Source organism: Oncorhynchus tshawytscha, linkage group LG30 (assembly GCF_018296145.1).
Source record: "Oncorhynchus tshawytscha isolate Ot180627B linkage group LG30, Otsh_v2.0, whole genome shotgun sequence".
Taxonomy (NCBI): Eukaryota; Metazoa; Chordata; class Actinopteri; order Salmoniformes; family Salmonidae; genus Oncorhynchus; species Oncorhynchus tshawytscha.
In genome coordinates, this window is record NC_056458.1 from 3,630,982 (window position 1) to 3,657,922 (window position 26,941).

General features: G+C 42.5%; 1 protein-coding gene across 1 annotated transcript in view; it reads right to left on the bottom strand.

Annotated features, from left to right (window-relative positions):
• Positions 1–332: 332 nt before the first annotated feature.
• The window catches only part of adamts15a (ADAM metallopeptidase with thrombospondin type 1 motif, 15a), a 32,545-nt gene continuing 5,936 nt past the window's right edge, over positions 333–26,941 (bottom strand). The window contains exons 2-8 of the mRNA XM_024394847.2: positions 24,693–24,825; positions 23,985–24,152; positions 9,060–9,346; positions 8,543–8,720; positions 8,079–8,254; positions 4,407–4,582; positions 333–4,190 (exon numbers count right to left, since the gene is read on the bottom strand). Of these exons, the coding sequence (XP_024250615.1) occupies positions 3,389–4,190; positions 4,407–4,582; positions 8,079–8,254; positions 8,543–8,720; positions 9,060–9,346; positions 23,985–24,152; positions 24,693–24,825 (1,920 nt within the window). The 3' untranslated portion in view covers positions 333–3,388. The remainder of the gene's footprint in view (positions 4,191–4,406; positions 4,583–8,078; positions 8,255–8,542; positions 8,721–9,059; positions 9,347–23,984; positions 24,153–24,692; positions 24,826–26,941) is intronic.

Here is a 26,941-nt window from a genome sequence, read left to right on the forward strand (position 1 = left end):
CTTTTTTTGGATGATGATCCATATTTTTGACGTGCCCCACATTTCTTAAACAATGCCTGGAAAATGATATGCTATAAACATATGACTAACAGACACAACTACAAGAGAGAGAGAGAGAAAAAACCCTTTGTATATTGTATACATATCCCACTGGGCACGCCACGTCATTTCAAAGTGGATAATATTTGACAGCAAAGTTCAAATGGGAATACAATGTCAGACCTTTGTTTATTTATAAAACAGATTCATGTGTTATCACTGTGCTTGGTCAGAACCAAATGACCTGGATTGGAGTTGAGATTACATTAAAAGTACATGGTGCAAGTGATCAATGCCGTTTGAGATTCTGCACAGATTATTACAACAATTGTGAAGATCTCCATAGACCTGCAACGACCTATGCATGCTATCTTGAACATGCACGCTTTATATGATTCATAAGAAGAAATGCATAGTTAGACAGTAGCCTCAATGTGGCTATGAATGAGTTCATCATTCTAAGGTTGAATGTTACATTAGTTTGAAAGAGATGTATCTTCTGCTTGGATAGTTCCATCTGTGCCACTGGCTGTAATTCCAGTTGGTCTACAAATTAATAATTTATGTTGAATTCATGTCTCCATCTCATCCAAAAATCAAAGTTAAATAATATGACTAAATCAAATCAAACTTAAAATGCACTTTAAATAAAGTTTGATTTGATTTAGTCCCATTCTTTAACTTGTATTTTTGGTTGAGATGGATTTGTGTATGTTTACCATGATGAAATAATCCTGTGGTTTAAATTTTACCCCCAAAACAACAGTTTACATTGATGACTTTTTCAAATCGAATGTATTTTTCACATAGATTCCATGTCATAAAACATTGACAAATTACATTGAGTCAACCAGTTTGTACCCAGTGGGAAGCTTTTTCATTTATCGTTGGCAACAAGCCTGAGGACGACTGTGAGAACCAAAAATATTTTGAAGAGGGGAAAAGGGGGAGTGAACAGATGTGTAAATGTTTTTATTTGGAATAAATATCTTGATGTCAAATACAATAAAAAAAATTGCCAGCGTAGATAAACCCCCCCCCCCCAAAAAACATGAAAAAGTATTTACAATACTTATTTTGCGCAAAGCGGAATGGATGTATACATAGTATACAAAGACAGCCCATGCAAGGACATGACATTGCACTCTTTTGCTGTACAAAGTGCAAAAGATAAATGACAAATAAAATATTCCAAGTAATACAGGAACCATCGTGTAGATGGACAATGTGGTCCCTCTGAAGAACCAAAACAAGAAGCATATAATGGATTACAGGGGGTTTCATTAACTGTGTACAAAGAACAGCTTGCCTCTCGCCTTAGGGCTCCGGCTGTGGACAGGATGGAACAGAGAGCTCCAACAGAACACACATTCTGTCACAGTCTCAGAAAGATTATGACATTTTTCTATACCACTTTGATGATTTAATTTCAATGATAATAACTTGGCTATGGCAACTAAGCCAAACACTTTGACAGGATTTCAGAAGCTGCACCGCTGGCTCAACAATTGGAATGATAAGGGCAACAATGAACACACAATCAAACCCAGTGATAAAGATGCTTACATGCTTGCGATGTCCTAGTACAAGTTCAAATACTGCATCTATGCTAGCACACTACTTGGAAGAATGCATGCCCGACACCCACTGCTTAATTCCTTGTGGTCTGCCAGTGCAGATATTGGAACACACTGTCTGTCCATGTGCATGTGTGGAGGGGACGGTGGGGAAAGGGAGAATGAAAGGGAGAAGGTATCTGCAAGTTAGCATTTCGTTGGACGGTGTACACTGAGTGTACAAAACATCATGAACACCTGCTCTTTCCATGACATAGACTGGCCAGGGGAATCTAGGTGAAAGCTATGATCCCTTATTGATTTCACTTGTTAAATCCACCTCAATCCGTGTAGAGGGAGGGAGAATCAAACAGACTGAGTCAACATCGGTCTCTGCTAAACTAAACTGAACTGAACAACGTGGTAACGGCCGGTGAAGTCAGGGGCTGGGGCGCAGCCTAACTTAGTGTGGGGCTGGGCGCAGCCTAACGTAGAGGATGATGACATCGCTGAAAGCTCTCTCTCTCTCGCTAACACACTGGTGTGGTGGTGACAGAGTGCAGACTACTACAGAGGCGTCGGTAGCGAGTTTCCTTTTTCCTGTCCCAGTTCGCTTCTAGGGACTGACTACACTACTGTATGGGACTTTTTCTAAAGCAGCCAATAGGACGATTTTTGCATCTATTTCTGTAACAGTTTCCGTTACTGAAGTTCTGCTGTCTGTCAAAGTTCTGTAGAAAGTTAATGTCTTATGCTGCACCCAAGGACAGGTTTATTTCAGCTCTTCTGTATTGTTTGCAAGAGGAACACAAGGGAAACAGATATGATATCCCCATTGCACTACCCCTTTTTGTCATTACTAAAAAAATGTGTAGGCATATTTTCATGTCGTGGAGGAGCAGAACACCATAGGAAAACAATTATTTTCGTGGATCACGGAACAGACATCATCACATTCTATGCTTACCAAATTAATTCCTAATAAGAACATGTGAATTCTAGAACCAGGTGTGGAATAATTACCATGATACTGTATCTACTGGTAATATCCGGTGCAATAATACTCAGTACAATACTCTGTATAGTACAACCATTTCTCCTGATTCTTATTCTACCTCTGGACGTAAAGGGGATACAATAAGTATTTTTGCAGTATAAAGTATTCTCATGCAGTACAAGGGCATTATGATCTTGGTCCAGTTAGCAGATGGTTTTTCCATACTGTATGTTTTCTTTATATTTTCCCACAATGTCTGGCTTCAGGATAAGTAGGTGAGAAAGCTGTGTGGACAGTTGGCTCGCGAGCAACTTAGAGTTCTGCTATGTCCCACAGAACCTGAACATTACAACACCAGAGAGGGACAAGATGGTGCATTGGTTCCAGATTCATCAGGTCAACTGGATGGATTGCTGGCATATGGACATTCTAGAATACAATCTAGAATACATTGGGATTGTAACAAAAAATACAAACACCAACTGTTTCTGTAATATTGGCTCTTCAAAAGTGTTAACGGTAACCAACTAACCAATGACCTAAAGATTACAGCACAGTTCCCTCTCAGTCTCTCTGTCTTTCCAACAACATTGGGTCCTTCATTCTTCACATTTGTCCCATTCTGCAGGCAGATGCCAGATACACCAGAAACAAAGTTCAGGATCATTATTGGGATTGTTTATTCTTGTTGGTTTTGTCTTTTCTTTGTCAAATGCATTTTTGAAAAACACACCAGTCCATTGAGGAGGGATAGTACTGTAGACTAGGAGGCAACAAAAGGAGGGTTCATGGTGTGTTAACAGGGCTTTAGGTGACAGAAGTCCAGTTCCTGTGGCTTGCGTTTCCCCGCACTGCAGTGGTCCCGGGGCAGCTGCAACCCCGTCTGCGTGGTACAGCGCAGCGGCCGCCTCTTGAAGCCTTTCCCGCAACTCCTGGAGCAGGGCGACCACTCCCCAATCTCCCACACCGGACAAGGGTCCCCACACACCCTGGTAGCCGAGGGCCTCACGATGGAGTCACAGTCCAGCCCTGGCTCTCCGTCCTGCCCCAGGCACTGCACCAGCCTCCCTTGCACCCCTCTCCCACACGTCACCGAACACTCGTCCCACATGCCCGCGGACCACTTACCTGGAATGGGTCCCTCAATACTGTATGAGGACTTCTTCAGGAGGTCCCCTCCTTCTCCTCCCTTCTGTCCCCCGCCCACGTCCTCAGCTAGAACACTGTTATGTGACCTCGTCCGTTCCTCTTTCTTCTTGTCCTTGCTCTCGCGGGCCAGGTAGAAGGAGTAGCGGATGCGGGGAGGGGTCATTTGACCGACAGACAGGACCTCCACAGTGAGGGCCTCGCGGAGCGGCTTCACAGCCAGCAAGGTCTCTGCCAGGCCGGCCGTACCGCTGTACCTCAGCAGGCTACCCTTCACGATGATGTCCCTCTCCACGGCAGAAACCACGTAGTTCCCGTTAAGCAGGTACTGGCCCTGGCTGTTCTTCACCGCCAGGTAGTTGTCATCACTCACCAGGCCCTTGTAGCCGCGCTGCCGTACGTCTATGTTGGATGCCCCCACCGGAAGCATAACCACAAAGTTGTAACCGTGTCTTTGGGGAAAATAGAATACATTCATAAATCAGTAAAACCACTGTTATTAAACAGTTACAGTAATGTTAACAAAACCATTCCTTTTACATGGAATTCATCCAATCCATTCCTGTTATCGGAATTTGTGTCACTTGTAAACAATGACAACTTCCATGCATTACAAGATGGTTCTCTAAACACCTATGAGAAATTGCATAAATGGTCCGAGAACTCACATGGGTTTGGTGAAGAGTCCCGACACCTTCTTGCAGCTCTTGTTGTCACCTCCACAGGTGCCACACTTGTCAAACTTCTTGTTGGAGCCCAGCTTGCCGTCACAACCAGCCTTGATACACTTCCCCTGGACACACACTGCTGAGGAGTCTGGAGAACATGGGGTCCCATCCACTACCTGGGATACAGAGAGAGATATATTTTATTACTCAACAAATGTTATGCAACATCAATAGCGGCAGGTAGCCTAGTGGTTTGAGCGTTGGACTAGTAACCAAAAGGTTGCAAGATCAAATCCCTGAGCTGACAAGGTAAAAATCTGTAGTTTTGCCCCAGTTAACCCACTGTTCTTAGGCCATCATGTTTAATAAGAATTTGTTCTTAACTGAATTGCCTAGTTAAATAAAGGTAAAATAATAAATAAATACAATTAAGTTCTGGGCTCTGAGATTAGTGTACATAACATACACAAACTATACATGCAAAATACCACACCTGAGGGGTATTTGAACGAAGCAGGTTTGAGGAGCGAGGTAACTTTGGTCAACTCAGGATAACTGGTCATACGAAAGTGGAAAACCTTTTAGCCAGGTAAATTTCTATGCCCACGAATTCTTCAGAACTAACCTGCACCGGGCAGGCTAACTCCCGGAAAACTTACCCTGAGTGAAATGACTGAGCTGTGAGTTGAGGACCAAATGCAATCAGATTCTGTCCCTGTTGCAAAGATTGCGTCATCATCCCCTTCATTTGAGGAAGACCACTGATTAAATACTGCATTATTCAATTGTTTTTTGCGTGTTAAAAAAACCAGTAATGTTAAAATATTACATTGCACATTTAGTAAGAACACAATTCATTTAAAACTTCACGCAACGTAACCCTTTTGTATGACTTAATAAAGAAAGAAAAAATGGGGGAAATTTTTTTTGTGTTGATAAATAAGCACACCAAAGCACACAAAAGATGTCATTAACAAGAAGTAATAAAAAATAAAAAGTCTATTTCACACCATCAAAAAAATCATTTTGATTTCGGCACAAATGAAAATGTGGCACTGACTCGCACATGGATTGATATTTCAGCATTGTCTCAATGAAGAATTTGTTGTTCGACTTGCCAAGTGCGACATGCACGTGCAGTTAAACGCCTGCTAGAGTTAGCGGCAGGCGGATGAGCAATATCCACTCTCATAGTATGGATGAAGCCTGAGCTGGAAAGCGAAGCTAACTGAAGCTGGTTAGCTTTAGAAAACCCTAAGTAGATGTAGCTTGTTTTGTCCTACTGTGATCATTTTAGACACGCTTAGACTGAGCAAAATATGTAGTTTACATACAGCCTTATAGTTGGTTCTCACACCCTGAACATGACCCTACTAACGCATGATCAGCCTGTCTGGAGTGGAAGCAGTCGACCAGGTCAGTATGCTCAACAGTCTGTGTCGGCAGAGTCGGGACCATGGTGAAAAATGTAGCTGATAACTCAACATGGTGTCTGTGAGTACTGCCTCAACTGAACTCAACTAACGTTTTCCCATGACCCGGTCAAAACTGGGACCCAATTGAAGTCCCAATTTTTTTAACCCTCCTGGTGTGTTCCGATCGAATTGGACCGATTTACAAGTATTCTCTCTGACAAATATAGTTAATTTAATCTTGTTGTCATAAGGTTCCATGACTTCGTCCACACAGGGCATCTGAACACACAAAATACATTTGGATGATTTTCAGAACATTTTGGGTGTTTTATTTAACTTTTGTACACCTGTGGTGTTCCTAGTCAAAAATGACCGATCATTATAAATGAATGGGTGAGACTACAATTACTGTATAAAATTGAGTGGCAACCCCAATGGGAACCTTTCCCCAATAGAATCTTTCTGCCACGGGAACCACACCTGTGGTTGGCATTCTCACAAACATTCACAACATTGTTTCAATAATATATAGAACTTTTCTCGCAGCTCTGGTATATGAAAGCTTTTTGAGGCCTTGCTCACAATTCATTCTGTGGCAGCACAATGACCAAACGATATACTGTATGTGAGGCTCTTGATCATATATTTGATCATGACACTGGTGAGGAGGAGAGAGTCCTTGTTAAACTTTGACACAAAGTAGTCTGTGATAAATAGCACAATATGTTTCATCTGAGTATTTGTTAGAGTCAAAATAATCCATACATTATGCTTTTTTGACTCAAAAACGAGTTGTGTGAGCTCAGGTCAATGAGGCCTACAGGCCTTGTAATGTTCACAAGAACTTAAGTTGATAAAAAGATCTAACACAACATTAGGTGATAACATTAGCTATAATGGGGTGGTCATTTTGGACTGGGAACACAGAATTAATTCATATGAAACGAACACAACAGGAGGGTTAAATAAACATACTTGTTCTCAGAAACTCTGTTCCAGTATTGACCAGTCAGAGCTCTTACCCCTTCATGTCTCTCTGCATATCTGCCCCTGCTCTGAAAGCCTGATAGTGTGACGGCAATGTGAAGTGGAGTTTGTGGACTGTGGAACCCGCAACTCCATGCCGTGACTGAGGCTCCTGCTCTGTCTCACTCCACACCACTCTATCTGAACAAGATAAGCCTTGTCTCCATGCCCTCCTTCTCTCTCTACATTCCATCCTCATTCCTTTCTTCTTAGACGCTGCTCTCTTAGGTCAGTTCATCTGCATGTACGTGTGTGTGTGTGTGTGTGTGTGTGGGGGGTTTGCCGCGAGGTGCTGTCTGTGGCTCCAGGAATACGTCACATCATCTCATAATGCTTGACTGCCTGCAATTGTTCTTTTCATGTCTTTACTACTGATACTGTACTGTAACATCTGAAACACCAGTCAAAACATTATGCTTTAGTAATTCTGGACAAAAACATATCTCAGGTGGTCTGGACATGTGTAGGAGAGGTCTTGACGGATATACCCTAACCCGATTACCCGAGATCCGACACGATATTCGAACAGGTCAGATATTCTGTAGTTGACCCTTGGATCCCGGGTTGGATCACGCTCGGTCGCCAGGGATTTCGGAACTGTCTGACAATATGTGAAATACCGACCAGATCCAAAACTGTATTTGAAGAAAATATCCTGATGAAAATAAATATTCCCCATGAATCACGTTTGCTACACATGGCAGTTGTCAAAAGCATGAATCTCTCTCCTCTGCCTGTCTGCCTCTTTCTCTGACTGGCTTGATCTCTCGCTGTAGCGGACATGCTACATTGTTTCAACTGGGCCCTCCCAAGGGGGAAGTGTTCAGGTAGCATATTCCATGATGTTTCCACTGGAGATATGAGATCAGCAATATGTTGCTATTTCATACCAAGGCGCAGTGGTTACTTACTTCGAGAAGGAGAGTGTTGGAAAGATCTTTCAAACCCAGTGAGGAACTACTGCTTACATTTACACACAGACCAGGTACTTTTATGCATGCTCAAGCTAAAAATGGCCTGGTCCTGTCGGTGTCGGTGGGAATTTAATGGATCCGATTCCATTCGGATCGCAATTTCGGGATCCGAGAAGACCTCTGATGTGTAGTGGTTAACAATGCTGCTTCTAGCACACGTACCATGTCTTCATGGTTTCAAATGTGCCTGTTGCTAACCTTAGGTTTGAGGGTATAGAATAGAATAAAATAGAATAGGAAGGTGGCTGCTAACTAACCTTGGGTGCAAGGACGTAGAAGTATCCGGTGCCGTTGGCCCTGCAAATGAGCTTGCACTTGTCCTTGGGGGAGACCCCGGAGTACTTGGGGACCCAGACCACCGAGGGGGTAAGCCGGTTGGTGTTGAGGCTGAACCCGTTAAACGCCTCACACTGCTCCTCACGGTAGCTTTTACCTAAGACAGGGAGAGAGAGGTCAGATGTTAGAGGTGAGGACCAACCATATAGTCATGTTGATTTAATGTGTACTGTCCCAGTAAAACAAAATGTAACAAAGTAAAAGTAAGAGTAAAGTAGTTATAGGTTTTGAGAGATGACCTGGCAGGGATCACCTCTCTTGGAGCAAGGTACAACATGTTGCCATGGTCCGGAAGAAGTGGAGTGAGCTCATTGACCTTACAAAATGTCCCAAAGGGAATAGAGAGGATTAAGTAATTAAATATAGGTCTTGGGCCGACTCTTACCTGTGTCAGAGCAGGGGTTCAGGCTACAGGAGCGGTACTTGACCCGGACCCCTTGGCAGTATTTGCCCCCGTTGGAGGGCACTGGGTTGTTACACTCCCTCTTGGCCAGTTGGACACCCCCGCCACACGTACGGGAGCAGGAGCCAAACGAACCCCACCTCCCCCACCGCCCGTCCACCTGGGGTGAGGTTATAACAGGTTATTATACGGCTATAACAGTTATTAAAGTGTTATTACATGGTTCTTATAAGTGATATGACAACATGGCCTATGTCAGTGGCCAACGCTCCAGCGTGAGTAAAAGACCTAAATAAGTGTGTTTGACAACATGGAGCTTGCGTCATTCACACCACAGTGGAAGGGCATTCACATCTCTACTGACATGACATATCTCACACTGGTGTGAGAATTGTTTGAAGTGTTTGAAGTGTGTTGACGAGTGTTGGACGAGCAAGCGAGTGCGCGTGCGTGCCTGCCCACCTGCATGTGCATGCATGTGCATATCTCACAGCCTTACCTTAGTCTTGTGTATATCCATCTTATCCATGCAGACGCCCCTCATACACAACTTTCCATCCCCACAGGCGGTGCCATCAGCCCAGGGGAAGTGACGTGTCTGACACACCAGCTGGCCCCGGGACTTCCCTGTACACCAGAGCCGACCACAGGGCGGCTGCATGAAGGGACAGGGCTTGGAGCCATCTCCGAAGGCCAGCTCACACTGCCGGTCCAGGCTGTAGGAGGATCCAGGGAGGACTTCAGGCAGGGCCAGAGGCTTCAGGGGCTGATCCAGCAGACACTCACCTAGTGAACAGAGAGAGAGAGAAATACAGGCCATGAGTTACACAGCTACACCAACAGAGGTTTTTTACTCCAACTCTTAGTAAGGCTGAGCTTACTGTATTTCAAGTGCCTTCAATTCAAGTGTTTAACTGCTCTGTCTTTTTGCATCCTTTCTCTTTTTTTATTTTTCTGTAGTGAAACACTTTGCACGTGAGGATTAGGATTTTCAAAAGTTTGTGTGAGTGGGTACGTGTGTATCTCTGCATGTGTGCACGTGTGTGCAGATTAAACATGTGCACAGCCTCTCAGCCAGTCACCCAGTTGTGACCCTGTGACGTCGACCCCTTTGAAGACGGCGCTTCAGAAACTGCTGATGGTTCATTACACTTAGCTGTTAAAGACCAAACACACACACACACACGGGAGGTGGTACGTCTACCTCCTAAAACATACACACACAATTTCTTGACTCGGCCAAGTCTAGTTTAACCCATTAGTGTGCTGTTCCATAGACATCTGCCTAGTGTCTGCCTAATGTCTGCCTCTGCCCTGCTGAGTAGAGTAACGATCACACACACACACAAGCACACAGACATGCACACACACATGTGAACGCACAGACATATACAGAGACACATGACCACACACACAAACAGATATATGCAAAATCATTGATCTAAGGCTAGGGTTGCAAAGGGTCGGAATCTTTCTGGTGAAATAGTAGCTTACAGCAAAGTGTGTTTAAATTATTTCTAACTTGTTAACAATTTCTGCTAGTTAGTTTTTGCTACCATGTGGGTTTTAGCTTGCTAACTGAGGAGTGTGTTAAGTCACCTGTTTCCATACATTCCATTCATTTTAAAACATTTATCTTACAAAGCAGTTGTTTAATCTAACTGCTGAACTATTTATCTATAAATGGAATTGTATTTGTTGTTTTTTTTTACTCATTTTTTTTCTAATCTTTACAGGAAAAGCCACAGGCACTATCTGATTGATGTGTGGAGACATTTCACTGCAGCTAATGTAGAAGGAAAAGCTGTGTACATTTGCAAATACTGTGCCAAATCATATGTGAAGAATGCAACAAAGATGCAGAATCATCTGGTGAAGTGCATAAAGTTCCCTCATCGCTCACAACAAGCAACCTCTGACAAAAGTCCCTCTACTTATATTTGAGGGGGAAATTATGAATCAGACACCTTATCAATAGCAACAGCTCATGGTCCTCCTGGAATCAGATATTTTTTGACTCAATGGAGGAATGTAGTCAGAGAAATGCTGATGAATGTCTTGCTCGAGATGTATATGCAACTGGTTCACCTCTGATACTCACAGTCAATGTGTATTGGAAGAGATTTCTGAATGTTCTTCGCCCAGCATACACACCTCCAACCAGACATGCTTTATCCACTCATTTGCTGACTTCAACAGAGTTCAAGTGAAGGTCAAGCAAATCATAGAGAAAGCAAACTGTATTACATTCATCTCTGATAGGTGGTTGAATGTTCGTGGGCAAGGAATAATTAACTACATCATCTCCACCCCTCAACCAGTATTCTACAAGAGCACAGACACAAGGTACAACAGACACACCGGTCTCTACATAGCAGATGAGCTACAGGCAGTCATCAATGACCTTGGACCACAGAAGGTATTTGCACAGGTGACAGACAATGCTGCGAACATGAAGGCTGCTTGGTCTAAAGAGGAGGAGTCCTACCCTCACATCACACCCATTGGCTGTGCTGCTCATGTATTGAATCTGCTCCTCAAGGACATCGTGGCACCGAAAACAATGGATACACTCTACAAGAGAACCAAGGAAATAATTAGGTATGTGAAGGGTCATCAATTAGAGCAGCAATCTACCGCACTAAGCAAAGTGAGAAGAATAAGAGCACCACTGTAACGGTTCTCTTGTGGTGAAGGAGAGGAGGACCAAAACGCAGCGTGGTGGTTATTCATGTTTCTTTAATGAAGACGCTATACATGAATAAACTAACAAAAACAATAAACGTGAGAACTCAAAACAGCCCTATCTGGTGCAAAACACAAAGACAGGAACAAGGACATCAAGACACTAAGGACAATCACCCCCAAAAAAAACAACACCAAACAGGCTACCTAAATATGGTTCCCAATCAGAGACAATGACGAACATCTGCCTCTTATTGAGAACCATATCAGGCCAAACATAGAACTAGACAAACTAGACATGTAACATAGAATGCCCACCCAGCTCACACCCTGACCAACCAAAACATAGAAACATACAAAGCAAACTATGGTCAGGGTGTGACAACCACATTGAAGCTTCCCCGCAACACCCATTGGGGTGATGTTGTCATCATGTTTGACAGTCTCCTGGAGGGGAAAGAGTCTCTCCAAGAAATGGCCATATCACAGTCTGCCGATATGGACAGCCCCATCAAGAGGATCCTCCTGGATGATATATTTTGGGAGAGAGTGGTAAAAGCAGCCTGAAACTCCTGAAACCTATAGCAGTAGCCATTGCACGGATTGAGGGAGACAATGCCATCCTGTCTGATGTTCAGACTCTACTTGCAGATGTAAGAGAAGAAATCCATACTGCCCTGCCCACTTCACTGTTGCTCCAAGCAGAGGACACTGCTGTTCTGAAATACATCAAAAAGCGTGACGACTTCTGCCTGAAGCCCATACACGCCACAGCGTACATGTTGGACCCCAAGTATACTGGCTAAAGCATCCTGTCTGGTGCAGAGATCAACAAGGCCTATGGTGTCATCACTACCGTGTCTCGCCACCTTTGCCTGGATAAGGGCAAGGTTCTTGGCAGTCTGGCGAAGTACACTTCCAAACAAGGGCTTTGGGATGGAGATGCAATATGGCAGTCGTGCCAACATATCTCATCAGCCACCTGGTGGAAGGGACTTTATGGATCTGAGGCTCTTTCCCCTGTGGCCTCCATCATCCTCCAAATCCCACCAACATCAGTCGCCTCAGAGCACAACTGGTTCTTGTTTGGGAACACACACACCAAAGCACGCAACAGGCTGACCAACACAAGGGTTGAACAATTGGTGGCCATCCAGGCAAATTTGAGGCTTTTTGAGCCTGACAATGTGCCATCCTCAACAAAGTTGGAAAGTGACAGTGAAGATGAGGCCTCAGAGTCTGATGTTCAAGAGGTGGACATTGAGGAGGTCCAGGGAGAAGACATGGAAGTCTGAGAGGAAAACAACCAAAGTTTTTGTTTCTAAACTATCATTTTACAGATGTATTTTGGGAGATGTGATGGATCATTGGGGATCATTCAATATTCCCTTTCTTTTGTTGTTCAGTGAAATCATCCCACGTGTGAAGAGTCAACTAATTTAATTAAAGTCCAATTCGTAACTAAATCGTATTTTTTTCTTCTATTGGAAGCATTTATCATTTGCAACTATGTCAACTTATGATAAGGTAAAAGGTTATGTTTCTGTCTCCATGTGATATGCTAAATATATCCAATACAAAAAAAATCTAAATTTAAATGGTATTAATATTAATGTGCATATATTTCCATGAATTCCCATATATTACCGATAATTCCTATATATTCCCGTTAATTCCCACGGAATCTTTCCACCTCTGAATATTCCCCAAAATGTGCAACCCTACCTAAGACAGCACACCTGAGTGACAAAAGCCCTGCAGAGTGGAGTTACGATAAAAAGAAGAAGCACAGAGCAGAGGGCCTAGCTGTTTCCAGGAAAAGTCTAATAATAATTCAGGTTTGACAGGCCTGTGTTACACAACATCAAAAGGCCAGACTGAATTGGAAGCGTCGGACGGTCTGTGACTTAGCACTCAGTGAGACTCTCCTAACTTCTCAATGCACTCAAATCTAATTTTATTTGTCACATGCTTCGTAAACAAAAGGGGCATACTAACAGTGAAAGGCTTACTTACAGGACCTTCCCAACAATGCAGAGAGAAAGATAAAAAAAATATATATATATAATGTATATATATATATATATATATATATATATATATATATATATATATATATATATCTATATACATTATCATTCAAAAGTTTGGACACACCTACTCATTGAAGGCTTTTTCTTTATTTCACTATTTTCTACATTGTAGAATAATAGTGAAGACATCAAAACAATGAAATAACACATGGAATCATGTAGTAACCAAAAAGGTGTTAAACAAAGGGTACAAAGTAGTCGCTAGCCTTTCTTGATACAGCCTGTTCAGAACTTTGGTTTAAGGTTTAAACCAGTTTGCAAGTGTTTTATTTCATTATCTTCAGCCATTTTCTTTGGCCAAATGAAGTTCCAAATGCAATGTTGTGTTTGCTGTGATATTTTCCCTTTGGCAATAACTTGACTTATGATATTACATTACCTTAAGTTTAGAAACGGTTTTGACAGTTTGGTGTGGTGTGATATGAAGGCAGTGTGCACTGGCACTCCAACTGTCTATGACAGTAGAACTTGAGGAAGAACATTTTAGGCCTACCAAAGATTCTCCTATAATCTAACATACAATGCTTATCTTTATTAAAAAATATTAGGATAAAACATTTACGAATTAGCCTCCTATGTCTATATCTGTATAGCAGTAATTCAGTGATTTATTCTCATAGTAATTCGTTATGGATCCAAAGCTAAATCAACATCTGCATTTTGAAAGGGTATTTTTATTGTCACGCCTTGGTCTTAGTATTTTTGTGTTTTCTTTAATTATTTGTTCAGGCCAGGGTGTGACATGGGTTTATTGTGTTTTTGTATTGGGGTTTTTGTAGGCATTGGGATTGTGGCTGATTAGGGGTGTGTCTAGCATAGGCTTGGCTGCCTGAGGCGGTTCTCAATCAGAGTCAGGTGATTCTCGTTGTCTCTGATTGGGAACCATATTTAGGTAGCCTGGGTTTTACTGTGTATTTTGTGGGTGATTGTTCCTGTCTCTGTGTTAGTTGTCACCAGACAGGCTGTAGGTTTTTACATTTCCGTTTGTTGTTTTTGTATTGTTCGTATTTATCGTCATTAAAGATGTCTCGATTTAACCACGCTGCATTTTGGTCCGACTCTCCTTCAACAGACGACCGCCGTTACATTTATCATTATTTTATTAATGAAAGCATAAAGATGCTGATGAGGAAATACAGTACTGTAAAGTATATGCTTTCACATTTTGATAATAAAGCATTTAAAGCATTTTGAAGATATAAGCCACCTGCATTTGTTTATTAGGCCAATGTGCAGTCTGACAAGTAAGCATACAATACATACATGTAAACATGGAAAAGTGCCTAATTTCTTACATAAGGGGGAGCAGGCCATGTCCAGACTTTCTCGGTGACCTCAAGTACCTTCCATGATGGCTGTACTAGAGAATGCAGGGAGACTGGGGTTCAATTCCCTGACGGGGAGGAAGGAGTAGGCTGTCCTTGTAAATAAGAATTTGTTCTTAACTGATTCCATATGTGTTATTTCATAGTTGTGATGTCTTCACTATTATTCTACAATGTAGAAAATAGTCAAAATAAAGGAACATCCTGGAATGATTAGGTGTGTCAAATTTTGTTACTTGTTTAATTAATTCGATTAATATTATGGTGTTTCTATTCCAAGAAAAAACAAAAAACCTCTGGGTTTCCATTAGGAAGGAATGGAGAATATGACGCTGTACAACGTGACGGTCGGCAGTACAGTACTTGGCTATTTAGCTAAAGAATCCCCATGTCATGTGGACAGGGCATGCGGGAGACCGGGGTTCAATTCCCCGACGGGGAGGAAGGAATAGGCTGTTCTTGTAAATAAGAATTTGTTCTTACCTGACTTGCCTAGTTAAATAAAGGTTACACTAAGAGCATAACATATCTGCGACCTAATTTTTTATTATAGTCTAACCAATATCCAAACGGAGATTAAGTGAAAATAAAAGCCTCAATTGATTTATCAAGACCAGTCCCCATGCTTGTCTCAGAGCAGCGCGAAACGGTGCTAAAATAGTTGTAGGCTTTTGCTTCAAATCCTATATTGCTTCTAACTCCAATATGCTCTTTAAATAAATAAGACCTACACCACTTTAACAGCAAATTACTCAACACTAGTGAGACTCATGTCGCCTACGGTAGGCCTACACTAGATCAAAAAATATGACGTGACTCTCCACCAATAATTACATATAGAGAGTTGAAGGATTCTAAATTAAAACTAAAAGCCACCTCATGGATCTCCTGGTGGCGGCCGGCACAGGTATCAAACCTGCATCTGTAGCAACGCATTTTACATTGCGGGAGCCCCCATCCACTCCGGAGCTCCCATCTACAAAGTATCAAAATACAGAGAGGTGTTGGTTAAGGTATATTGTCCTGCTAATAGTCCATAATGGTAGGCTCAAATAAAAAGTAATAATAAAAAGTAACACAATAAGAATAACAATAACAAGGCTATATAAAGGGGGCACTGGTACCAAGTCAGTGTGCAGGGTACAGGCTACTTGAGGTCATCTGTAGGTGGGGGCGAAGTGACTATAGGTAACAAACAAACTGCAAGTAGCAGCAGTGTACAAGAGGGGGGGTCAATGTAAATTGTCCAGTGGGGATTTTTATGAATTGTTCATCTGTCTAATGTCTTGAGGGTAGAAGCTGTTGAGGAGCTTTTTGGTCCTAGACTTGGCGCTCCGGTACCGTTTGCCGTGCTGTAGCAGAGAAAGCGGTCTATATCTTGGGTGACTGGAGTCTCTGACAATTTTATGGGCTTTCCTCTGACACCGCCTATTATATAGGTCCTGGATGGCAGGCAGTTTAGCCCCAGTGATGTACTGTGCTGTACACACTACCCTCTGTAGTGCCTTGCGTTCGTAAGCCGAGCAGTTGCCGTACCAGGCAGTGATGCAACCAGTCAGGATGCTCTCGAAGTTCCAGATGTAGAACCTTTTGAGGATCTGAGGACCAAAGCCAAATCTTTTCAGTTTCCTGAGGGGGAATAGGCTTTGCCGTGCCCTCTTCAAGACTGTCTTGGTGTGTTTGGACCATTCTAGTTTGTTGGTGATGTGGACACCAACGAACTTGAAGCTCTCAACCTGCTCCATTACAGCCCCGTCAATGAGAATAGGGGCGCGCTTAATCCTCCTTTTCCTGTAGTCCACAATCATCACCTTAGTCTTGGTTACGTTGAGGGATAGGTTGTTATTCTGGCACCACCCAGCCAGGTCTCTGACCGCCTCCCTATAGGCTGTCTAGTCGTTGTCGATGATCAGGCCTAACACTGTTGTATCGTCTGGAAACGTAATGATGGTGTTGGGTTGGAGTCGTGCCTGGCCACACAGTCATGGGTGAACAAGGAGTACAGGAGGGGACTGAGAACGCACTCGAGGGGCTCCAGTGATGAGGATCAGTGTGGCAGATGTGTTGCTACCTACCCTCACCACCTGGAAGTCCAGGATCCAGTTGCAGACAGAGGTGTTTAGTGCCAGGATCCTTAGCTTAGTGATGAGCTTTGAGGGTACTATGGTGTTGAACGCTGAGCTGTAGTCAATTAATAGCATTCTTACGTAGGTGTTCCTTTTGTCCAGGTGGGAAAGGACAGTGTGGAGTGCAATGGAGATTGCATCATCTGTGGATCTGTTTGGGCGGTATGCAACTTGGATTGGGTCTAGGGTTTCTGGGATAATGGTGTTAATGTGAGCCATTACCAGCCTTTCAAAGCACTTCATGGCTATGGATGTGAGTGCTACGGGTCGGTAGTCATTTAAGCAGGTTGCCTTAGTGTTCTTGGGTAGAGGGACTATGGTGGTCTGCTTGAAACAGTGCCATTATTCGTGCAATGTCCCAATAACATCAAATTGAAAGAAGGCCCATTTTATTGCTTCTTTAATCAGTACAACAGTTTTCAGCTGTGCTAACATAATTGCAAAAAGTTTTTCTAATGATCAATTAGCGTTTTAAAATGATAAACTTGGATTAGCCAACACAACGTGCCATTGGAACACATGAGTAATGGTTGCAGATAATGGGCCTCTGTACACCTATGTAGATATTCCATTTTAAAAAATCTGCCGTTTCCAGCTAAAATAGTCATTTACAACATTAACAATGTCTACACTGTATTTCTGATCAATTTGATGTTATTTTAATGGACAAAAAATTTGCTTTTCTTTCAAAAACAAGGACATTTCTAGGTGACCCCAAACTTTTGAACGGTAGTGTATGTTTGTTATGTAGGGTATCTTATTTATCACACGTGCACAGCTTTTATAAGCCCAATCGTTGCTCAATAATTTGAAATGCAATCGCATGTTAAAAATCATTTTTCTGGCCACGATTAAAAATAGCAACAAAAAAATCTCAACTCGTAATTGTAGCACGATTCCCTTTTGCCTTTCAAATGCATAGGCAATGGAAGGCAGGCTTCATCAGCGCGCCACACAACACTTTGCAATGTGCTGGAGGCAATACACATTTTGAAAAAGTATAGCTATTTGTTTGAAACCTGAAAGTTTTACTACATATTATACTTTGCTTCAAGGTAGTCTCGGCAAAATCCGACCATATCTGTATAGGCAATTATATTATAAAGAATATGCCATTGAAACCAGTAGCCTATTTTTCTCATGTTCTATTGGTTTTCAACTTTCTTTCATTGTCCAGTAACCAAAGGCACAATCCTGGTCATATTAGCAACCCATGCTAGTTGTTGCATCTTTAGATCTCCCCTCTTTCTACATTTCTAAAGGATATTTTCATATCTGTCACTTTGACAATGGTATTTTCATGCTAATTGCATTATGAAACGAACATTCACGCGTAGCCTACTGTCTTGTGCACATTGTTGCGCTTATAATGTGAAGACACAGACTAATAGTGCATCAACATTTTCTGATCTGTTGCATCAGACTCATTGATTTTTGTATGTTTTTTTATGTAGCCTAGGCCCAGTGTTGTGTTCGAGACCACCTAAAGCGAGACAAATTCAGGACCAAGAACGGAGCAAATCGAGTCCGAGTCAAGACCAAGACCGGAGGGAGGTCGAGACCGAGTTGACACCGAGACCGGGAGGGGGACAAGCAGGTTCGAGACCAATTCAATACAGAGAACATAAAAAAGCGAGTCCCATTCAAGACCATAATTGTAATTCTTTGTCCAGTATTTCTGCATATTTCAGAAGAACATATGGATTCTATAGACATTCAGAATGGTAAACAAATGCATGCTGAGGGCAATTATTACTAACCCAAACACAGCGGGGAACAATGAGGACCTTCTACGCCTTCAGAGGGCTAAGGATTTCTAATATAATAAAAACAATAATTACAATTATATTATTATTTTCAATCATGTTCTGATTTAATCTCTTCAGTTCAGATTTTGTCTTTGACGAGATAAATCTACCTAGCTAATTCAGCCATTAGCTAGGCCATGAGAAGCTGGATAGAAGGCACATGCCATTCAACTGTATTAGGGCAACATTTGGGAGTGACAGTGGAATAAACCAATCACATTTTAAATTGTAATGGGTGGGACCGTTTTTACCAAAAATACGTATGGAAACTTCTGCCTTATCAAAGGCCAACAGATCACTGTGCAATAGCGAGCAGTAGTTTTCCCAGGGTCTAGCTAGCTATCTTTTGTTGTTGGCTAGTTTCAGCGGCTGCAACAGGTGTTATCGAAGAAGATGTTGTTGCTAATTTGTTAGCTTCTCCCTTTTCAATAATAACTTTTAACAAGAAGTTAACCTTTAACTGCAGTGGGCTAAATCAGGGTCACACAGAGTGATTCTTAGTAGTCTTAAAAAAAATGCATTTAAAAAAAGTATACACCTCACACATGGTTATGGACTTGTACCTTGGACTTGGACACTTGTACCATGTCAGATATAGAACTAAAATGTATTCAAATTGTTGTTTGCATCCCAATATTACACTTTATTTACATCACAGAAGACTGAAATATAACAAAACTGTTTGACATAGAAACACTTGATATTCATTTTATTTTTATAATCTTCACAAATTACAAAATTATTAAAAATATTAATATCCTTCCAACCTTTGAGGTCAAAGAAGGCACTTTTGGTCATTGACTGCAGGGAAGGGTTGTTTCAAATGATTATCATCTGGTGAGTGGAACTGTGTTGTTGTTTTTTTGCTCAATCTGATTGGGTGGGCCTGGCAGGGCCCCAGTGGTTGGGCCTGTGTCCAACCAGGCCCACTCATGCCTATGCCCCTGATGCAAACAGCACATGATGACTGAAATCACAAATAGCCTACTAACCAAGACTTCAGACTAACATTTTTTAATACCTGGTTTGCATACCCATTGTTGCCTTAGTTAACATTTATTGGTAGATATCATAAGTTGAAACGTCTTTCCTACCTACCAGCTGTGAGTGACATTCTTCTGTGAGCTGCTCCATGCCAAAACCAGTTAAGAGCTGCGCGCTCTTGCTGCCTACCTGCAGATGATATTTTGCTGAAACTAGGCTATGTGAGCAGCGTGCTATTGAATATATTTCACGTGTTTTGCAATTGTGTAGGCAGGATTCCACTATTGTACTACATACTTGATATTGTATACCTCTACTACACTACTTTGTTACACATAACTGGGGATTAAGAAGTGAGTAAATGCAATGCCCACTGAAAGAAAAGTGGGTATACGGCATATACCTGCATTTAAAAACTGGATGGTTCGAGCCCTGACAGCGTTGGTATATCAGGCCATATACCACGGGTATGACAAAAACATTTATTTTTACTGCTCTAATTACATTGGTAACCAGTTTATAAAAGCAATAAGGCACCTCGGGGGTTTGTGATATATGGCCAATATACCACGGCTAAGGGCTGTTGAGTCCACCCCCCACCCTGTTGAGTCCACCTGTCTTATTGCTTAAACATCCCCCACTACACCACTGGCTTAAATAGCCCCCGCTATCCATACATTTTTTTTCTTCTTCACCTGGGGATCATCTGTTTTACAAAAAGTGCACTCTCCTACGTACATGAGTTGCTGGTATTACCATTGCTGTCTTTTCAGCATCACCAACCTGTCACACAATGAAGGCCTAGGTCCAATATGTTCGCCACTGCGCAAACATGTCTATAATAGATATAAAGACTGCAGGAATTAATGTTTCAAGAAAGGAGTGTGTATATTTGGCCTGGTGAAGTGGTTGTATGCGCTTATTAAATGGAGGCTGATAATTATGTGTTTTTTACTCCGCTGGTCTCGGCTGACTGAGTACAAATGTCTCTGACAGGACAAGACCGAGACAATAAAAATGTGGTCTCAAGAACGGTCAAAGTCTCCAGTATTATAACACTGCCTAGACCTACTGATTGTATGAATTTGGGTTCTATTGTCCAACATGTGTCCCAGTGTCTGCTGGGGTCTTTGACAACTTTTAGGACCTTTCTCCACTGCCTGGTATAGAGGTCCTTGAAGGTCTTAACCTGCTCCACTACAGCCCCGTCGATGTGGATGGGGGCATGATCAGCCCTCCGTTTCCTGTAGTCCACGATCAGCGCTCTTGTCTTGCTGACATTTTTAATTTTTTTATTTAACCTTTAACTAGGCAAGGAGAGGTAAGGTTCTCCTGATACCACACTGACCTACTTATAGGCTGTCTCATCATCTTTGGTGATCAGAGCTACCACCGTTGTGTAGTCATCATCAGTAAACTTAATGATGGTGTTGAAGTCATGCATGGCCACGCAGTCATGGGTGAACAGGGAGTACAGGAGGTGACTAAGCACGCACCTCTGAGGAGCCCATGTGTTGAGGGTCAGTGTGGCGGTTGTGCTGTTGCCTACACTCATCACCTGCGGGCGGCCTGTCAGGAAGTCCAGGATCAAGTTGCAGAGGGAGGTGTTCAGTCCGAGGGTCCTGAGCTTAGTGATGAGCTTGAAGAGCACCATGGTGTTTTAATCGATGAACAACATTCGCACATAGGTGTTCCTCTTGTCCAGGTGGGAGAAGGCAGTGTGGAGTGCAATAGAGATCGAATCATCTGTGAATCTGTTGGGGCGGTATGCAAAGTGGGTCCAGGGTGTCTCAGATGATGGTGTTGATGTGACCCATGCATTTCATGGCTACAGATGTGAGTGCTACGGGGTGATAGTCAATTAGACAGGTTACCTTGACGTTCTTGGGCACAGGGAATATGGTGGTCTGCATGAAACATGTATGTATTATAGACTTTGTCAGGGAGAGGTTGAAAATGTCAGTGAAGACACTTGCCAGCTAGTCAGACCATGCTCTGAGTACACATCCTGGTAATCCGGCCTTGTGAATGTTAATCTGTTTAAAGGAATTACTCATATTGGCTACGGAGAGTGAGATCACACAGCCGTCTAGAACAGCTGGTGCTCTCATGCATGGTTCAGTGTTGCTTGCCTTGAAGCGAGCATAGAACGCGTTTAGCTCATCTGGTAGGCTCGTGTCACGGGGCAGTTCGCGGCTGGTTTTCCCTTTGTAATCCGTGATAGTTTTGCAAGCCCTGCCAAATCCGGCGTGCGTCAGAGCCGGCGTAGTAGGATTCGATCTTAGTCTTGTATTGATGCTTTTCCTGTTTGATGGCTCGTCAAAGGTTGAAGAGGGATTTCTTATGAGCGTCCGGATAATGTCCCACTCCTTGAAAGCGGCAGCTCTAGCCTTTAGCTCAGTGAGGTCGCACAAGAATCCATGGCATGCCTGTAATCCATGGTTTCTGGTTGGGATATGTACGTACGGTGGGGACGACGTCATTGATGCACTTATTAATGAAGCCGGTGACTGATGTGGTACACTCCTCAATGTCATTGGATGAATACCGGAATATATTTCAGTCTGTGCTAGCGAAACAGTCCTGCTGTGTTTCATCCGCTTCATCGGACCACTTCCGCATTGGTTCTTCCTGTTTGAGTTTTTTGCTTGTAAGTAGGAATCAGGGAGGGCGAGGGAGAGCCTTGTATATGTTTCTGTGTGTCGAGTAAAGGTGATCTAGAATCTTGTGTCCTCTAGTTGCACAGGTGACATGCTGGTAAAAATTAGGTAAACGTATTTCAGTTTCCTTGCATTAAAATCACCAGCCACGAAAATCGCCACTTCTGGGTGTACATTTTCTTGTTTGAATATGGCCCTATACAGGTTGCTGAGTGCAGTCCCCCTAGCATCGGTTTGTGGTGGTAAATAGACGGCTACTAAAAATATAGATGAAAACTCTCTTGGTAAATAGTATGGTCTGCAGCTTACCATAAGGTATTCTAACTCAGGCGAGCAAAAACTTGAGACTTCCTTAACATTAGAGAACATGCACCAGCTGTTTTTAACAAAGAGACACACACTCCTAATGTCTCAAGGCACTTCTAACTTGCGTGCGTGCTTGTGCTACTTTGAACCAGCCATTGTCGTTGTCTACTTTTCTCTTTCCTGAGGAAAAATGTCATGTAACGGCCATGAAAACAGAATGGAACGAACAGAGAATTTTTCTTATATTCTATTTTAACCTATGTGGGAAGTATTGAGGACTACACCTAGCTGCCCAAACCACTGCGGTGGTTCTTCGTATAACAGCCCCTCTAATTTGGGACAGATGGTCAGGATAGCAGGCCTTGAAATAACAGTTTGTCACTGATCTGGGTCCAGACCTTGTGGTTTGCCCTGCTTGGCACAAGCTCCATATTCAAGAGAGTAGGATTAGGATGTCTGCAGAGAGAGTTCTCTCTCTCATTGTCTGTAATGTAACATTTTGTGAGTGCCTCCAACGTTACAGTGAGTGTAGGCTGTCTGGTCTGTGCACATGTCCCATTTAGAGTTATCTGATACGTGATTCGTCTTTACGACAGAGATAACTATAGCTGTTGTTACCCCATCAGGTCATATTCATGACTGAGAGGTTATTATATTCTTGGGCTATTTGAAGACTTATAATCATTATGTTAAGCAGTATATATGTCTAAAACACATTTCCCTTTCAGGGACAATAACTACCATCTTTATCTATTTGATCTTATCAGGCGGAATTGAGAAAAATAAAGAGACAAATGTCTGCTTTGCGAAGTAAGTCAGCCTGCTCCTTGCCAACCGCAGGCTTCATAGCCCCCTAGTTACTGACCCTGTGGCAACAGATAACAGGCTAGACTGTGTGACTCTGTTTGTGACAGGGACACAACAGGAACAGAACAGGCTCTGTGATTATGTGCTCAGCAGCACGTTAGGATGGGCATGTGTTCTCTCAATGTGATCAGCCATCAGCAGTCCTGGTGCCAACACAACACAAGATGTTTGTACTGTATGTTGTCAACCAATGAGTGTGTTATAAGGGGTGCCTGAAGCACCACAGTGAGACTGAGTTCAGCTGAGTCTCACTCACACCTCTTTATCAAACACTCTCCCTACATTCCTTCCACTTGTTCTACACAACAAGGGTCAGGGGTTAGGGGTCAGAAGGTAAGAGTCACGATGACTCACCATTTCCACTGTCCAGGCAGTGTACCAACCTTGTAGGGTTTTCCCACATATTACACAAGATAAATGGGTTTGCCCACTTTTTTACCGGCAGCACTCAAGGGTTACCCAAATATCTCTTTACCACTACCACACCTTAGTAAGGGTCAGGTATGTGCTGTGCGTACATGCCTATGTGTGTGCGTCAGGGGTTAGAGGTCAGAGGTTCTGCTGACTCACCATGTCCGCTGTCCAGGAAGTCAGTGATGATGGCTGCGCTGCAGTGGGACCAGGGGCTGGTCCTGTTGATCTGGATCAGAGTAGGGGACATCATGTGGTTGTCCTTCAGCTTCCCAAACGTCTCCTCACACGCCTTCACATTGTCATGCGGCATGTTGAACACGTGGCCTATAGCAGGAAGAGGAAGAAGGGAGACATTACTGTGTCATTCATCTTTGTTATTCAATAAATTACTTACTGGATTTACTTGGGCAGCATAGGTCATATACCTTGGTGTCAACTGGCTTGTTGTTTTTGTCAGTCAATAAACACTGGACATTTACAAAAATTATTTTATGGTTGCTCAGGTATTGTGAAAGGAGGTGATACCGTCAACAGTTACGTCTTTGTTTGACCGTTTTTACAGCTTTACATTCACATAAAAATACAATGAGAATCTGCATAGATATCGGTCTTCCTTTATATCAGCTCTAATGCTGTTCAAACTAAAAAGTGGAAATCTGGGTCATTTTTAGTAACTATTCTTGTCACACTGACAAAACAGTAACTTTGGGTTCTCAATGACTGTGCCAGGGGGGTTTGGAGAGGACAGCAGGTTTGGGTGAATGGGTTCACCCTATTGAGTCAATTCAGTCAATTCAGGAAGTAAACTGAACGTTCAATTCCAACCCTGGAGGACGGACTAAGGTGATGTGACAGAGCACTCACCAAGCTCGTGAGCAGTGGTGAAGGCGGAGGGCAGACCGTCGTCTTCTATCACAGAGCAGCTTCTCTTGGGGTCACACATGGTGCCCACGTCAGCCATGCCCAGGGTGTCACAGGTGGAGGCTCCACACAGGTCCTGGACAGGAGATAACACACACGCCACACGTTGGTCAGACAAACACACTCATCTCTCCCATTACACGTGGCAATAACATTTCTATTGCTGTTCTGAGATTTAACTAGGATATTCACTTGCTGTCAAGCTAATTTGACCCTCTTACTTGTCGTGCTTTTAATACATTGAAAGAGGTAGATAACACAGTAGTATGTACTATATATAGTGATTATACTGTGTGTCATCAAATCAAATTGTATTTGTCACATACACATGGTTAGCAGATGTTAATGCTGTGAGAAACCATTCTAATGTGGCTTGCCATACGTTCTCCCAATAGGCATTGCTTTCTGGAAACCCCCACTACACATTCAATCTACCTGTACTTGAGTTAATGAAAATGCCTCCAATTGTTCTGCCAAGTAGCAAAGTTTCCAATTTACCTATATTTCTGCACCACACTGTTTTAAACACAATATATGTTAGTGAGTAAGGACCCATTGGGACCTCATTATCACAGGCCTCACTGACAACCAGGCAGTACCTAAACAACCCATAGAGCAATGCCTTTCTGCCCAGTTTGTATTATTCTGTAAATAAATCTCTGGAACTGAATTTAGTATGATACAGTATGTTACGTTATGTCGGGTTACATTATGAATGGAATAGCGGTCGTACAATATCATACAAATTAGAGGATGTATAGTATCATACATTTTACCTGGTCATACAGTAGCATACGAATTGGATGACGGAAGTTATCACACATCTGGGAGGACATATAGTATTATACGTCTTTCTCTGAGACAAGGTTGATTGTTGCATGTAACAACAAAGTAGAAATACGGGGAGAATTTACATTGTTGGTTTGGGGAACTAACAACAAAGGTTAGGATAAATTACGTGAATGGTTAGGGGAACTAAAACAAAACTGCAAGGTGAATTTAAGTAGTAGTTTAGGTGAATTGGTTTAAAGTTTAGAATAATGGTTAGGGGAAGGGTTAGCTAAAATAATACAGTTGTTCCCGACGTGACTCAAACACACAACCTTTAAATTGCTAGGTGGTCGCGGACTACATCCAACCAATCTCCCTACTTTTGTTTCAGTCTAAAGTAACTAGATCATTAGTAGGTATCATACATCTTGGAGATGCTCAGAAATACATTAAGTATGTTTCATATTGTTCTGATGCCAGGCTGTGCACACTAGAGTAGAATCTTCGACAAACACACAGTAAAAACCATCAATCCCCAAGCTCCTCTCAGCTTTGATCTGGTGTTTAAAAGTATATCCAAACTGAAGCCTTAAAGTACTATGACAAATTATTTGAAGTATCTACCACAATTGCTTGACAATGAAAATCCAATCCAGATGTGTGTGTGTGTGTGTGTTTTAACTCAATATCAAATAATAAAGTACCTGGGATTCTTTTCAATTAAATTGGTCAAAAATTTTAATTTCTCAAGCAATCATTTTCTACGACTGTCTGGGAGTGGTTTGAGTGGGGAGGGAAAAACTGAGAACTGTCTTTTCAAATAGCTCTTACACTAAAGGGCCATTATCATCATATTCACAATTTCATATTATTATTCCAACCTCATAGTGTGGAAATATATATAAAACACAGGACAATCACATTTTTTGATTGCGCTAGGCCTATGAGAAAGTATACTAAACTGCAATGAGCTGCTGTGTTTTCATCTGCCAATGACCTACTTTTCCCATCCGCCATCTGCCATATCTTTCCATGGTGTGGACTCACTCACCCAGCTGTTTAACACACACACAGACACGCACGCACGCACACAAACACAACTGCCAATCCTGACTCTCCATCCTATCCATCTTTCCACGGTGTGGACTCACTCACCCAGCTGTTTAATGACAATGACCAATAATATCGTTCCAATCCTGACTAATCATAATTAAAAGACCCACTGCTTTTGGTGACCTTGTTTCTGCATGTTACTTCCTCTTTTCAATGAACCAGGCATAGAACAGAGTAGGATTTGGGATGGCCTAGTGGTTAGAGTGTGGGTCCAGTAACCGAAAGGTTGCTGGATTGAATCCCCGAGCTGACAAGGTAAAAATCTGTCGTTCTAAACAAGGCAGTTAACCCACTGTTCCCCATTAGGC